The sequence below is a fragment of the Oenanthe melanoleuca genome, chromosome Z (assembly GCF_029582105.1).
Source record: "Oenanthe melanoleuca isolate GR-GAL-2019-014 chromosome Z, OMel1.0, whole genome shotgun sequence".
In the NCBI taxonomy this organism is placed as follows: domain Eukaryota; kingdom Metazoa; phylum Chordata; class Aves; order Passeriformes; family Muscicapidae; genus Oenanthe; species Oenanthe melanoleuca.
This window is the reverse complement of record NC_079362.1, coordinates 20,691,870-20,708,837: the sequence shown is the minus strand read 5'-3', so window position 1 is coordinate 20,708,837 and position 16,968 is coordinate 20,691,870. Positions and strand designations below refer to the sequence as shown.

General features: G+C 35.8%; 1 protein-coding gene across 3 annotated transcripts in view; it reads right to left on the bottom strand.

Annotated features, from left to right (window-relative positions):
- HSD17B4 (hydroxysteroid 17-beta dehydrogenase 4) overlaps positions 1-16,968 on the bottom strand; it is a 62,125-nt gene that overhangs the window by 16,435 nt on the left and 28,722 nt on the right. For all 3 annotated transcript variants that reach the window (XM_056514069.1, XM_056514070.1, XM_056514071.1), the window contains 4 exons: positions 14,499-14,564; positions 4,923-4,992; positions 1,137-1,243; positions 731-817 (listed from right to left, as the gene is read on the bottom strand). In XM_056514069.1, the coding sequence (XP_056370044.1) occupies positions 731-817; positions 1,137-1,243; positions 4,923-4,992; positions 14,499-14,564 (330 nt within the window). The remainder of the gene's footprint in view (positions 1-730; positions 818-1,136; positions 1,244-4,922; positions 4,993-14,498; positions 14,565-16,968) is intronic.

Here is a 16,968-nt window from a genome sequence, read left to right as displayed (position 1 = left end):
CTGCAGCTATACCTGCTGCCTAATCACAATGTGGCTACATTTTGACAGAGATGAGGCTGCAAAACTTTGGCCAGCACAGCAATGTATCTCACACTGCATAAGCCAAAACAAATATTGACAAATACCACTATCAAATCACAGGTTAAGAAAGTGGAAATGTCATATGATGCTACAGAAGTGATAAACATTTACTTTTTGCTCTTTACCTGGAGTTTTACCCCTAGCTCCCACTAAGTACCCAATGACATGGAGATGAGAATTACAGGATAGCCACATAAAATGCTAATATCAAGACCAATGAAAATAGAATAATGCAAACCCAGATATCATGAAAGTTTAAACTCTGTTTTATTATAGTTATTATGTTAACTGCTATGAAATTTCCATTTTTAGGAAGTGGTTCTGTGTAGCTGCAGCCTAAGCTTAACTCAATCTTAGCTAAATCTGCAGCACACTTATATGCATAAACTTTCAAGAGCCAATTAAGATAAATAAATGTAAAAAAGAAGATTGATACAAAATTGTGAGTAACTCCAGAAAACAAGTACACACTGTGACGACATGAGGACGACTGCTTTTTTATCTTGTCCAGTGGACAAACACAAAAAATGCAACAAAATGTCTAATGGTCTGCTGCTTAATGAGTCATCTTTCTTGCTCTCCCTCATATCCCCAGTCTTTCAATCAATACATCTTTCCCTGACAACCACAATGAAGAGATTGTTCTGACCTTAGTCTGAAAATGGATTCTATTTCCTTCCTTCCACATTTCCGTTTGCAAAGTTTGCCCCGGATAGACTGGGTTTGCAAAGCGAACCTAAGAGCAAAAAGAGAAAAAGAAAAGAAAAAAAAGTTGGGCTGTGAAAAGATTTGTCTGACATATGTAAATGCAAAGCTTAAACACATTCAATCTACTAAATTGATAAAAAGAGGAAAATTAAGTCAGCTATCAAGGTAGAAAGCCTAAATATTTAAGTAAACATACAAGACAGAGACATTAAAATGCATGCAGCTGTAAGTAAAAGCAATTCTGGCAGTTAAGACATTGTGAAAGACATCCCCCACACTGAAGATTTCTTTTGGTACTAAAATCAGAAAACTCAAGAAAATTTACTGCAAAGAATGAACACACAGACCTTGATTGCCTTGAATCTCTTCACATCATTATTTGCAAACTGCTTCAAAACATTCCTAGCAGCAAATCCAAAGGTGCATAGCCCATGAAGAATAGGCTTCTCAAATCCTATTTGAAGAGGCAACATGTTAGCATTTTTAATATTAGGACCTTGAATGCAACTTCTGTTAATATCTATACTTTATTCATATTATTTTTCCCCATTAGTGTTCTTAATCCTTTTTCTTTTCAACCTAATGTATCTAAATGAAAAAGTGTCTGTTACCATTTATTATTACCTCTACTCTTGGGCAAAGTAGAGAAAACAAGTGACACTTGCACTTGCACTGCCTCTGTTCTGTGAGACTCAGAAGTAGAATTAGTCCCTGTCTGTAGAGGTGAAAAAATGAAAAATAAGGAGATTATCTGTTTTAGTACACATACATAGGCACAACAGCCATGCAGTTAAAATGGAAGTATGTACTTTAAGAGGCATTGCAATCATTAAAAAGTGGCAATACTAAGACTATTTAATACTTCCTGTTTTGAATTCCTGTTCATGGTTGGCCACAGTCTTCTAATACACTGCCTGTCTTAGGATTAATTTGCCTTTATTTAGAAATTTTTTTTAAAAAGCAACAAAGAAAATTTGCTGTGTTTTTCTGTTTTTCTTATATTGACATTTTTGTCAAATTTCCTCACATTCCTATGCTTTGAAGCAGGAGCTCAACCTTGGCAGAGGATAAGCTCTTTATTAGCAATGCATCTTTTTCCAGTACTGTCAAAAGCTGACAAAATAAACCTTTGACAACAGGCCTCAGATTTGCTAAAGTGCAACAGTTAAGTTATGCTGCCTGTATATTCTGATTCCTTTAACGGGTTGTTCTGACCTGACAAGGCAGGTAAACAGTAACTGATCACACTTGCAACAGCCCATAGAATTCAGACAGATCTGTCCAGCTTTGGCTCTGAAACTAGTTGCTTTGCCCAAAACTCATATGCTACTCTTGTCTGCCAAAGACTGTTTTTCTTAAGCTCTAAACAACTTCTCATAGCATCCACACAGTACAAAATGTTCTCATAAGGGACAACAGCTGGGAGAAAACCAAAAGCAAAATGAAAAACAAAAAAAGAGGAGGAGACAGGAGAAAATCTAGCCAGCAGAGAAATGGAAGATGTAGAAGAAAAGAAAAGAAACCACCATCAAGACAGAGATAAAAAAGCCATAAGAACTCCATCCTAGTTTTGGCTCAGCTATAATGAATTTTCTCTAGTAGCTTGCAGAGTGCTGTGCTCTGAATTTAGTGTGAGAGTAATGCTGATAATACACTGATGCTTCAGCTGCTGCTAAGAAGTGTTTAACATATGTCAAACACTCTTCAGTGACCTATGATCTGCCACCAAGCAGGTACACAAGAAACTGTGAGGGAGTATTACTGCAACTGCTGACCTGAACTGGTGAAAAGGACATTCTGTATAGAAGAAATGTCCAAGATATAAACTGAGGGAAGCTGGCCAGGAGCCACCGATCATGGCTCGGGGATGGATTGAGCATGGGTCAGCAGGTGATAAGAAAAGTGTTGTTCTCATATCAACCCACAAATTCTACCTTTTCTCCTCTCAAACTCTACTCTTCATCCCACTGGGAGTGGGAATGGGGAGGGGACGGGAGAGGTAAGGAATGAGCAAGTGGCTGTGTGGTAATTAGCTGCAAGCTGAAGTTGAGCCATGGAAGATTCAATGCTAGGAAAGATGGGACTTATGAGGACAAAGGAAAGACAAGGCTAGCAGAATTACAGGCGAGAAAGAGAAATTTTGACACATTAGGTTAGAAGTAATGACAGAAAGACAGGCTTGAAGGAATCTGAGTCTGTTTTCTCACTGTAAGTATTCCAGCCTGATCATTCCGTCATTTCTTTCCCATAAAATATTTGAGTATGCACACTTTTAGCAGCACTATATTTTGTATATAATGGGCACTGTTCTGAAAGCACGAAGTTACCATGTAGTCAGATTACTACACTATTGTAACAGCATGTTTTCAGTATCTCTCATTCAGAATGTTACAGCGACATCTAGCTCCTTAAAAACTCAGTTCAATTCACCATGAAAGAACCAGAAACCATCCACTCTATTCAAAACTCAGACAAATTTACCCAAGACTATTTTTCCCTATATTTTCTCTACAAACTAATGCACAGTCAAAGAAAAATTCGGTAAGTTAATCAAGTTACTTTGTATCTAGAGTGAAAGAAAACCAAAGTAAAGGTTGCTTTCCCTTTCTTTGTCTTCTTTTGTCTTTCCTTTTCTATGTCTTCTGAAACATTACCCACGGGAAGTCTTAACAATAATCTTGAAATGACTTGAATGCATTATGCTGAATGCTTGCTTCCCATGCACACTGGTGAAAGGCAGTGTGAATAGTTCAGAAGAAAAAAAAAAAAAATTATGGAATATCTCTACAGCCATTTCTTCTTTGATAGTATTTGCATTTAGTACAGATAGGGTACTGTCAGAATTTCAAAATCCAGTGCAGCAGTTTTATGTTGAGACCAAGGGACATCTCATTTACAGTATTAACTTCATTTTCCCTAAGTGCCAGTGCTCTTTGTGTGAGCAGGTAGAAGATTTTTACCTGTCTTCTTCTGTAAGGTTTTTAAACTATTATAATCATTATTATTCCAACCACTGAGTTTTCAATTATAAACATGTATTTTTCATCTCCAGCACCATCATTAACAAACCAACATCATCAACAAACAGAATGCTTTAAGAAACTGGGCAAATCTCTTGTTGGACTCCACTATTTGATAATCATTACTTATGAACTCAAATTTACATAGAATTATACAAAACTGAGTTAACAAACCACTTAGTATGCATTTACAAAAGGAGAGAATTTGTGAAAGTATGTTAAGTGTGATCTGAACAAGGAAGCATAGCTCTGCTCTATTTATCTTGATAAGAATACCATGCAGTGATACTTGCATAATAAAAAGAAATTCATCAGAAAATTGCAGACTAATTGTAACAGATTAGTAGTTTCACATAATGTTTATGATGATACCATACATATTCAGAAAATTTTCTTAAGTAAATCAAATTGCTATCTGCCTGGAGTAATTAAACTGTACTACTTGCAAGGCCTGAAAGTAAGTCCAAAAAAATAACTTTACAACAGGATTTCAAAAAAACATTCTCTTTAATTTATTACATCTCTTCAAGAATTAGTTAGTGCAGCCTCTGATCTGGTGCTTTGGCATGTAGAATTATGTAAACTAACAAGCTAATGTGCTAGCAAGAGCTGTAGTTATGCAATTTTATAAGAAAGAAGTGCTAACAAGTTCCCTCTCTCCTGCCCTCCTGGGTTTATTGGGATTGAGAAGACTACACTGAAGAACAAGAAGTTTCACTGAGACCCACACAATCTCAAAATTATATAGATGGAAAGGGAATTTACAGGATTCCTTCAGAAGCTTTGACAGGCAAATATTTTTGCTCATGAAACACATACTGTAAAATCAGGAGAGTGGCAATAAACAAGATCAAAATGAAAATAGGTTAGAAAGTATGTTTCCATTGTAAGTAAAGCCCAAACACAATTCCCCATTTCTAGCTACAAGAAGTAATGCTTCAAACTAAAGTGTCATGCAGAACTTGAAGATATTTAATTGGTGACTCTAAGAACGCCATAAAATAAGCACAGCTTTTTCCAGGTTGTTAAAGATGTACATAGTGAAAAATAGATTAAAAATACAGTTACATTATTCTTCATCCAATATTAACACATATTAACACATCAGCTCACCTCCAAGAGCAGCAAAACTTGGATCCAGATGTAAAGGATTCCAATCCCCACTCAGCCGATATAAGGCAGCCTGTAGAAACGGAGAAGGAATCAGAACAAGCAGCAGTCACCCAGAAATTCATGACAGATTAAGAAACATGTATTCTACTAGTCCTTACATAATACATGCTACAATAAGGCAGGTAAAATGGAAACTAATTATTATTGTTTTCTTTGACAGATTTATCCACAGTGTAAAACAGAAGTGTATATATATGACTTTTTTAATAATGTACACACACAGTACCATGTTTTTCCAACAAGAGATTCATCTTACAGGGATCAGAAATATCCTTAATTTTTTTTTCTTTTAAATTAGGATACACTTTTTATAGCAGATTCGTAGGTAGCTGTTCCCAGTATCCAAAACAATCAAAACCCCAAAGTAACACTCCAAGATTACTTTTGCTTCATGTTAAATACTCTCTTTTGTTACTAAAGAAAGTAGAGAAATGCAGATTTATTGTGTTTTATATACTGTGAATGTGAACAAACCTGAGAAACTATGAATAATATGGCTATTGTATTTCAGGTTTCTTTCCCAGTGTAGCTTTAGCATTTTCACTATAAAATCTTGTATTTGCTGTACGTGCAGAACAGCCAGCAGTCCATATTATGAGAGATACCAAAAGCCAACCTGGGCATATTTCTGAAATAAAACCTTTTTTTCTGGACAAGAGATTACAGTGAAATCTAGTGACTAATGATAGTGGAGTACTTTCTAGTAAAAATTTCCCAGAAGTACAGTGAAAATCAGTACATCACATTAACTAATGAAGATTCCAAGAATTGAGCAGCTTAATTATGATGACATATACAAATTGAACATGGATTTAATTGAAAAAAGCTTTTAAACCAAAAACAAATTGTATTTTAGTGGAGCATATAATTGGCCCTTGGAACCCATTGTCAGTCAATTTTTTTTTCCCCAGCATTTATAACCGAGAATAATAGAAAATGGTATGTATTTATTTCTATGAGGGTAAACTGTACTAAATTCCATTTGGAGGAAAGAAGATAGCAGATTTCTCAAAGGGAAGGCAGAATAAAAAGATTCCCGAAAGAAATAATTTTCCATTATATGTCTAACATTGGTTTTCCATCAAGTCTGAAGCAGATAGTGTAACTAGAGAGGTTTTGAACTCTTGTTATCATTTTAAACCATAATCCATCTCTTTTCTTTTTAAATTAGTGAATATTTGGGTCATTTCTCCACCTATCCACAGCTTTAACACTAAGCTCTACCTCTCTTTTTATCTCTCACAGTAATCTTCCTGCTATGAGCAATACAGTAAGTGTTTTGAGCCTCAGTTAAGATGGAATGCAAAGACCTTGTCATTGTTTTCTGTGAGAGCTGGAATCAGACATCAAAAACTGCAATAAGAAAATCCTAAACTGCACCACAGCATAACCAGGGAAATCTTAGAAAGGCAAACAGTAAGTTAATACTTCTCAATGGCTGTTTACATATTTATTTACTGGTTTTGAAACACTTTTCCTTTCAGGAAAAAAAATACAACAGTATTTGAAATTTCTAACTGTAGTTTCACTTCTGCCAAAAAGGTGTATTTATTATAATTTTTTTTTCAATTATCTTCTAATTAATCCTATAATTGCTCAGGAAAATAGTGAAGACTGGAAATTTAATACTAGTGAAAGACTGAAATTCTGCTGGGTCTGTGCTTCAGATTCTGAAAAGGACCAAAGAGAGGCCAAATAATTTGCTGAATATGTAAAGTTCTAACACTATGAAAGAGATATTTAGTGAGGGACAGACCCATACTCTTTTTTTCAAAAAAGTAAACTTAATTCTGACAATCTAAAGAGAATTCTTCAACAAAATTCTATGAAGTAGGTTACCCCCTTCATCACTCAAGTTTTCTTTCAGAATAATCTAAAATCTAACAGCAAATTGATACTAAAGAACTAGAAAAAAACTGCCAGATATTAAATTATTAAATTATTAAGTAACTTCATAGCTAAATTAAAATTCTAGGGTCTTACTGTCATTCTTCAATTAATTTGAATTTTTATAAAAGCTGTCAGGAGGCTGTTTTCACAAAAGAGCTGTTGCAATAAATTTTAATTCTAGCTAAATAACATTTAGTTTCAGTACTGTAAAGTTCAATTTATGGATAACAGAAAGAAGACAAATGTCTGTGTTAAGCCCAAAACTCAAATCTAGCTGTGCAGCTGTTGCTTACTAAAACTAACCATTTATTTATTTAGAGTGATCGTAAGCACTACTTGGGAGATAATACTTATACCAAATGCTTTCCAAAATTACTGTAGTAAATAATACTGTAGCAAAATATGTTGTGCTTTGCTAACAAAATAAAAATAAACGGGTCCAGAGAATTAAATGTGGTCAATATATTTAACTAAAAGTCTGACATATGAATTTGGGAAATGATACTTGTCTCTCCTATTTTCAATAACTGCAGTGACACTGGTCACAGGTAGAAGAAACACACGGTAGAAGCGAATAAAACAGTTACAGTAGTTTTTTTCAGATTCACTGCAGCCAAATCAGGTCTGCAAACAAATTTCATTTACCACAATCTTTGATAAATCTTCATTATATAAACTACAGTCAACATGAAAATGGAACTGCTTTAACTGCTTTTTAGAGCCTTGTTGGCTCTACTTCCTGTATTCCTCCAATAAAGACAGCATTTGGGGGTAGGGAACCAAGCAATCAACCCAAGATGCACCCTTGGAGGATTACAAGAATCAATTGATGTAGAGCATTAGACTGAAGTCAGTAATAATATGGTTAAATTGTTTTCCAATTAATAACACAAACTGTCAAGTCTCATTTCCTAACAATTTAGGAGTTCTGCCAGACCACAAAAGAAAAGGAGCTATCAAACTTGCCTGTGCCAATTTTTCAGTCTTCCTGCAGACTGTAATAAAGGTCAGTGGTAAAGCTAATGGAAAAGGAAGCCAACTATCCATGTTTTTCCCCTTCAAACTGGGCAGAAAAATACCTCTACCCAAAAGCTTACCTTACCAAGTAAATGTGCATATATATCAACACATTCAAGTTTGTATGCTTTTACAGCTTATTTAAGAGATAAAATAGTCAAGCCATCTTGTGAAGAAAACATCCTCAATCTCTTCAACGTGTGCCAATGGGCTCTCAGTTACATTAAAAACAGTGAAAAATTCCAGTTAAAATGGCACTGTTGACATTTCAAGGTCTCAGATTTAGCACAGTATTGAAATAATTCACAGTACATAAAATTTCCCCACCCTGCACTAATCACACATTTTCTGTTTGTCCATATCAAATATTTATCAAATTTAGTATCTTACTTTAGTAACTTACATATACTGACAGAGACTTCACAAAACATTAGTCATTTATCAGTAGCATGACAAGCACACAAGAAACCTTTCCCTTAACAATGCCTCTCTTAATTAAAAAGGAAAAATTACTTCATTTTAGGGAACTTCAAATGGATTACCAATTTTTACAGCCTCTACTAAGACATATACAGACAAGGGGAAGAAATAAAGTCAGTAAGGAATACCATCTTGTCTAAACAAACATTGTCAGACTAGTACCTTTTCTTCTTTTATCACCTTTATATACAAAATTCTATCATAATCCAAGCCCTCAACTATTTGTCAAAATTGCCATGATTAAAAAATTATATTCAGACCTTCCCAAAAATAATAAACACAAAGGACTGGGGTTTATATAAAACTTGACATTAATAAAAAACTTTCAAAGTAGTTACTATTACAAGCATTTACTACACAACAGTTCAGGGAGTACCATTTCTGCACTGAAACTTCTAAACAAATGACAGAAAGGTTACCAAATCTTAGCAAAGGCTTCACATCCCTTTGTTTGGTTTCTATCATCCTTTCTTGTTAAGTACTTTTTCGTCTGTCATGCTCTCCATATTTGTAAGCCTGCATAACATCATTTTCTCTACCATGAAGCTAATTATTTATGCTACAAATAGAAAAACAAAATCACCTGAATCTCTCAGGAGGCTCTTTTGTGCTATTACTCGAAGTTCATTTAAATTTACACAATTTTAGGCAATGCTGTACTACAGCCTTTACAGAAAAGGATATTAGAATTTGTTCTACAACCGTATTTTGATGGGAACTGCGTCATACCTTTCTTGTTGCGCAGTGGCTTCCAGTTTCTCCTGTTTGCTGCCCATGCTGCATGCATTGGTGTAAATGCACTTCAATTGGGCTACTGATCTCATCACCTTTTTGTAGATTAGAAGACATAATTCCTCCACTATGCTCCCAAGTGCTTCCACGTTTTCTAACCTATCAGTATCTTCTGTCTCTGCTGACACATGGATTCCACCTCCACTGAGACATCTTCTCTCAAATACTGTCATGCTGCCCTCATGCCTATCTCTAGTAAGCCTGGTTTTACCGCTTTCCTGCTTCAAATCTAGTTTAAAACTCATTTAATGAGCCCTGCTAACTCCTGTGTAAAGATCTTTTATGCCTTTGAGACAGGTGTACTCCATCTATTGATAGCAGGCCTGATGTTGTGCAAACTAACCAATGATCAAAAAGGCCAAAATTCTGCCACTGACACCAGGCTCACAACCAACTATTGAATCTTTTGGGTCTTCCTGTTTCTACCCTCATCATTCCCTAAATTCTCTAGAAACACAAATATTTACATATGCTTAGGATTAAAACACATTATGAAGACTGTAGAACAAAAGATGGCTTTCCCCAGGTAAGAATTTGCATTCCAGCTACATAGAAGCTTGAAAGGGTCTTATCATGCCATCCACAGATGTAAAGTAAAGCCTCATAATAATGGACCTGCTGGCAACAGGCAGAAAACATTTCACAGTAGATTTTAGCTTAATAATTCATTAAGCATTCGTTAAACGCTTCCTATGCCCCTCTTCCATTCCAATAATTCTTTTTAGTAAGTTTTTATTGAAAATTCCATCTTTTTACAACAAACTAGATTTCTGCACAATTGTCTTTACAATTGTTTCTAGTTACAATAGGAACCGTAATTTTAGCCAAATTTGACACACTAAAAAACTAAACTCGGGTAGCTGCAGGACTTGAGCAGGACTGCAGGACTGAGAATGACTCAGGAAGGGAAGGTGACTCCTGCAGTCTTAATCACAGGATGCTGATAACACTACTTCAAACAGGACAGGGGCCAATCATTTTCACCTCTTTCAGGGAAAACAAAAACTGAATGTTTGAAAAAAACCCCAAACTACACAAACTCAGCAATTTCTTCACATCCTGTCAATCAATGCTAGATTTATACCTGGAACAGAAGACTTTACATGTTTTTTTTTATGGTACGATTTACTGAATCTCCCAAAAAAAACCTCCAAATTAGTAAAGAATCATATTCACTTGTATAGTGTGCATATATACATATATGTGTCTTTTTTGTGCTGCTAACTGTACCACATCCAGAAAAATCACCATCCAATGCTGTATGCCACTCCTTTAAACATTCAATGAACAATTACAATGCCTCAAACATTTATAAATATCCTTGCTTTATAGATTAGAAACTACAAGGAGAAAAGATTGTAACTGTCAGCAGCAAAAACAAATTCCAGCTCTCCAAAGGAAAATCTGAAGGCCTAGTTTTTTAAAGCAGCTCATGTTTTTCATGTACAACACAGCCTCTGTGATGTTCAATTTCAGCCTGTGATGTTCAGACATCCTCCAGCTAGTCCTACTCCCAAATCGAATCTTCCAAATTCTATTGTCTAATCCTCTCCCAGCAGTCACTGATTAAGGAGCACCCATGTCTCAGAGCTTTGGGATATCTGGGCGACAGTGGCCCACAGAGCAAAGTACAGAAAATCCACTGTCAAACTGCAGTTCCAGCCAGTCTCTAACCATGAGGTACTTCCCTCTCACTACTCCCTCTCAGAATGTAACTTCTTGCAACAAATAACACAGGAAAACAGACTTCCTACACTGTCTCAATTCATGCCTACAGCTTTTTCCTCACATGTGGAAGGAGCTCATGAAGAAGACAGAAACAAACACATCATTCATACATGCACCTCTGAAAACTGTATCATCAAACTCTGCGCACAAAGCAGATTAAGATTACAACGCCCACAACCTTTACTTGGAATTTTTGTCATTTTAGATATGTGCTATACTTAAAACACTGTCATAGTTTCCCAAATAAAAGCAACTTAAAAATGATAGGGTATAAGCAAGCTCCTTCAACTGACCATTATCAGGCTCAGTTTCATCAGCTGTAAAGAAGAATTTAAAAATTCTTGAAAGCAAAAAATAGCATAACTGCCTGACCCTGGAAGCCTCAGAGCAGAAGTACCATGTCCTTGAGATCCCCAAACTGCTTGGAAAAGTAGCTGTGGTAGAAACCTACATGTGATAGCCCACATAACGCTGCGTTGCAGAGTCTTAAAGGGTTCAAGGCATGTACACAGCTGGTTCAAAAGCATTAAAGGTTGAGACACCATGTTTTTCAAAACCTGTCTAAATGTTCCTTTTTATTTTTTTGTCATGTCTGTTTCTCCCTATTGATATAAGAGTCAGCAGTGGGAGGATGCTTTAGAGAAATATATGATACTGTTGCAAGCAAAGAGAATTTTCCTACTGGCGTATATTTTGTAAAATTATTAGATGTTCTATTGAGATGAGCTGCCACTAACAAAAAATTGGAAGTCATGCAAACTCCACTTACTACAGCTCTAGTTTTGCCACACCACAAACAAAACAGGTAGCTTTCAGAAAAAGGTGAAAGAAAACCAAGAACAGTAAAACTAAAGCGACTTGGTGAAAATTTTCATACTGTGCACTACTGTTAAGCTGTTTATTCATCACTACACTGTGTATTCTGAATATTATTTCTGATTTTTGAAGATAGAGAACAGTTTTTTGGAAGGAAACTTGTTGAATATCAGAACACTGAGGTTTTCCATGACTAAACAAACAAACACCAGAAAGTCCACAACAAATTAAAGACAACTCATTTGTTTCCATCTGCAAAAGCGACTTGTATAAGTTATTATCCACTTTAAATAAGCACTGCAGCTTACCTTGTGTGTCATCAGAAAATGAGTTCCCAAGAAAACAACACTTTTAGGAAGAGTGTGAAAGCTATACGCAGACAAAATTCTCCAGAGATACAAGGTCATTCCCTGTGTGCTATTTTTCATTGCACTAGTAACCAATCAACAAAATCAGTTTGACTGATTAATTTAAGCCCTCAGCTTGAAAACTGTCAGGACAAAAGCTCTGTAACTGCATTAAACATTCCCTATAGGGTTGAAATTGAATGATTCATTCCTTCCTAATGGCTAATAGTCAAACACCCTCTAGACATCTTGATCTTCTGTCAGAAGGTCTATTTTATTCAAAAGATTTATGGCAGTGTGTCTAGTAAATTGAAGTTCAGGTTACAGACAGAACAAGCTAGAAAAATACCACCACACATGCACATCTCTACAGGACAAGACAGAAAAATTGTTATCTAGTTCTTCACAGAAGAATTCATGAATACAGAAAGAAATATTTAATGTCCTTCTTCAGCAAGATGCAATTTTAAGCTTTAAAGGCTTTTAGAAGATCAGGTACTTCTAAATTTTTCTTAGCAATTTTTAAGTAGCTTAAGTAGCTTACATCATGATACTGCAATTCATTCTTAAGCACTGGCTGGAATTTAAAGAACTTCTCAGAAATGGGTACAGATCTGAGAGGGATAAACATATATTATACCTCCTGCTAATAGTCTTTGATACCACCAGCCAAAAGGATTACTTTGTTATGTCAACAGTCACATAGCACAAAACATTTTTCCAGGAACTGTAGGTGGCTGTACTCTCTCTTCTGCTGAACACACAGTGATGGGCAGAAACAGTTATTTAGCCCTCCATTCCAGTATCCTCCTCACTAAGCAGTGCTTCATCTGTTCTGCAACATTCTTCCTCTTGGAAAAAAAAACACTGCAGCAGAGTTAGAAGTCTGTATCTGTATATAAAGTTCCTGAGTGCTACACATTTCCCTCTCCTGTCATTATCACTCAAACACAAATGCTACTGAATAATTACACACAGAAGCCTTCTTGTGATTATTAAAGTCCACTGGCTGTGGCTCCTCTGACTTCCAGCTAGAGAATAATTCTCTTTATATATTCACCTGTCAGAATAAATCTTAAAAAAAAAACAAGAAGTGGCTACTCTCTCCTACTTCTTTTATTTCCAAGAATCAATTCTGCAATAGCAAGTTTCCCAACTTCTGCATTATACTGTCATTACTATATTTTATCTCATGAACTTTGAGCATTTTATGTATAGTAACAATTCTGGACATAAGGGTTTAAGGCTCAGAAACTAAAATTACCATATGAACAAGGCAATCATAAATACCATGTGAAAACTGATGAGTCTGGAATCAATTCTAATATAATCATGCAGTGGAGAATCCTTCCATCATTCAAAATAAATACTTTTAACTACTGGACCTTTAGAGATGTTGTATCTCGTCTAATAAAGGCTACTAGAAAGCACCTTCCACTACATTTAGCCACTGCCAGGAGAAAAGTACTTCCACATCATTCCCTGCTCCTTGTGCACCTTGCCAATTTTCAATGAAGCCTATTAAGAAGAATTAGACACCTGTACCTCCCAGACCAATTCTGTGAATTTTAGGATGCAGCCTAAATCAGTGACATAAACAAAAATGCTGATCTTGGCTCTTTTTCCCACTTGAAGTGGGTAAGGGTAACTTGGACTTCAGGTTCAAGAATCAGCTGGATGAGACTTAATTACTCCCTATATTATCAGAGAGATGCTCAGCAGACATTGCAATTGCCACAGTTCTGTTAATACTCAACATTTTAATTCCATCTCCAAAAGCTACAGCCACCTGCCACGGATAAGCTTCTTTTGGAAATACTACAGTGTCCTAACATTGATAGTGCCAGACCTTCCTCTCGTCTGACACCCGCATGTTTACATTGAAAGGAGGTTATATATCTTTGTACAGGTTTCTGTATGGGGAGAACAATGCCTGTGAACCAGTGGGAATGTGGACAAATAGAAACCTACCTGGACAGGTGTCTGTCAGTATTTCAGGTTTCCCTTGACTCCTCTTACTACACAATTTTAACTTTTTCAAAACTGTGTCACAAGCACTTTTTTTTCCTTTTGCCACAATGTGTTTGTTTTCACCATGCAGTGTAAATTTCAAGAAGCCTGAACCTTTTTTTCAAAAGTACAACAGAATACAAACATTCATCTCCTTGTTCTATGAAAAATTTGTAATAAGCAACTATAATATTTCATCAGCCTTAAGAAAAGAATGTTTTACACAGTACACTGAACACAGTGTCATAAGCTAGAAGAAATTTTAGCTTTATATATACACTCTCACACACACACACACACACATATATACACACATACATAAACATAAATAAACAAGTATAAACACCTGAGGTATATCAGAAAACTTGAACTATTAGTTAACATCATTTAACACTCCTCTCTCCAAACAAAACACCTAAAGAATACAAGGCTTTACCTGATCAACTGATGTAACATCAGAAATTACAGCATCAGGGGGTCTCTTGGGTGGAACTGCTGTTGGCTAAAGCAAAAGTAATAATATTATTAATATTTCAAAGCAAAAATCTTTTATCCATACCTAATTCCAGAATATGTCAGTTACATACTAAAAACCACAATATTTACCATTTGGTAAGCTTCCTCCTATCCTTTCTACGTTTATGGACAAATAAAGATGTTCATTCCTGAAAATGTCTCTTATCAAGGTTAGCCTTATAAAGATTGTGATTCTGAGGCATCAGATCCTGCCTACAGTTACATGATTTGCCTAATGAGTTTGATAACATTTCTTCCAAATTATCCAAAAAAAGCCAAGCAAGAATTATTCACACAGAAAAAATAATTGTCTCACAGAATATTAAAATGTTTTGGAACACAGAAACAAAAGCAAAACTTTTAAAATAATACTTTTAAAGGGACAATGAAGAACAAAATTATTTACTACCTGACCTGTGGATTATGTTTCATTACTTTTCACCTTTACATGCTTCCAGCACCTTTCTGTTTTACAAATCTTTCTTTTACCTTTGTTTTTGCGATTACATGCTGCATAATAAGCCCCACATTACTGCAAAAAAGCTGCTGTACAGCTTCACAGTTCAGTTTTGAAGACATAAATCTTACCAAAAGGTTCACAGAGAACATCCTAGATCATGACAAACATAAAGTAAGTCATAACCAATTCAAGCTATTAAAGTAGCTGAAATCTTTTTTTCTCTACTCCTTGTGTTTTCAAAACACAAAAAAGCCCAAAAAGTGGCATAAGCTCTAAAATGAAAGGAAGCAAACTGATTCTCACCTGTAGTTATTTTACTTAATTTATGCAAGATCGTTACCAAAGAAAAGAAAAATAATAAGAAACCAAGAGCTGTGTAGTTTCATGTCTAAAAAAAGCAAAGGCTCTTCCCTGTTTACTAACACAGAGCAAGACCACTTCTGGGTGGAAGACTTGACAGCAGCACTCCTCTTGTCACTTCTGAGAACCACAGTGGACCCACACAATCAGCTTGATAACAAGAACCTTACCTAAACATGCTTTCAAAACAAGCATAACTTGCCAATCTATTTCCAGCTGGTTTACAGGACCTACTTAGCCATTAAAACTAGCCAACATGTGAATACTCAATGAAACCCCCCTACCCACAGGTCAAGAAACCCTCAACTAAAGAAGACACATATGACATGAGTCATGTTTACACAATATGTTGCTCACCACAGACCTCAACTTGGAAATTTGTTCCTCAACTTCAAATACCCTTTTCAAATACAACAAAAGTGTTAAGTGACAAAAAGACACACTACAACATGTGTATGCTCAGCTTGGGATTTCTTTTTGCATAGAGGTGGATGAAACTCTTTAACTGGGAAGGTCTGCAAGGAAAAAGCAGGAAAATTCACCACAGAAAACTGGCCTCTTGCATGCCAATGCCTCTGTTGAAACTGCTGTTATTATTGTGCTGTCTTAATGAGACTACATTTGGGGATTTGTTTTTTACGGGAAGGAGCTGCCTGAAAGAGGTATTCTTCATATTTTAAAGTGTAAAATCATGTATAGAACGTTCTCACACTTCACTAAGTAGAGTTTAGAAATTGCAGTTGCTTAAACTAGCCAAAGCACTAAACTGGACTCACTGACATCACAACCGTAGGTTAGCCTTGAACCACAATGTTTTTCATGTGCACACCTTACAAAATCTGATTACAGAAGAATTGAGGGTTCCATCAAAGACCTCAATAAACTGTCTGGAACAATTTCCTGTGAATTTTTTATACTACTCAGAGGGTCTCTGAAGCAGCAGGCATTACAGCACCCGATTTGTAAAGTTTATATATGGTAAAACTTCCATATAATTGATACAGATTGAAGTAAAAAAACTTGTAAGTTTACATGCAAAAATCCCAAAGAACATCACCTACAGCATTTCAGATACTCGAAACTTAGGTACTTCATTATAAATGTTCAAAAACACTGAGTTTAACATGGCCTCTATTCAACTGTTTATTACTGACTCTAGTGCCTCAGGGCTCTAGTTCACAGTAACATGCAGCTGCCACTGCCCTCAAAGACAGCATGAAAGGGGACAATGTCAGGTACCCAAGTAGCTACTTCAAGCATTTCCACATACACACTCTGTGTTCATGTGACAATGTCTGCTACTTGCTCTGAAAACAGAAAAGTGCAGCTCCAAACTATAACACTACTTCTCTTTTCCTCTTTATGCTTAGCAAGCCTCTTCCATGCAAGCACAGATTTAAAAAGAGCTACAGCTAGAAATCATCTCTAGAAACTGCAACTTCTACCCCAATACTGCTTTCCATTAGGATATTCTACCATTTCAAATATTTCAGTGTAGGAATATCTCATCTGTGTAATGCTTATCAACCCACTTCTCTCCTTAACTCTCAAAACGAAACCACTGGTTTCC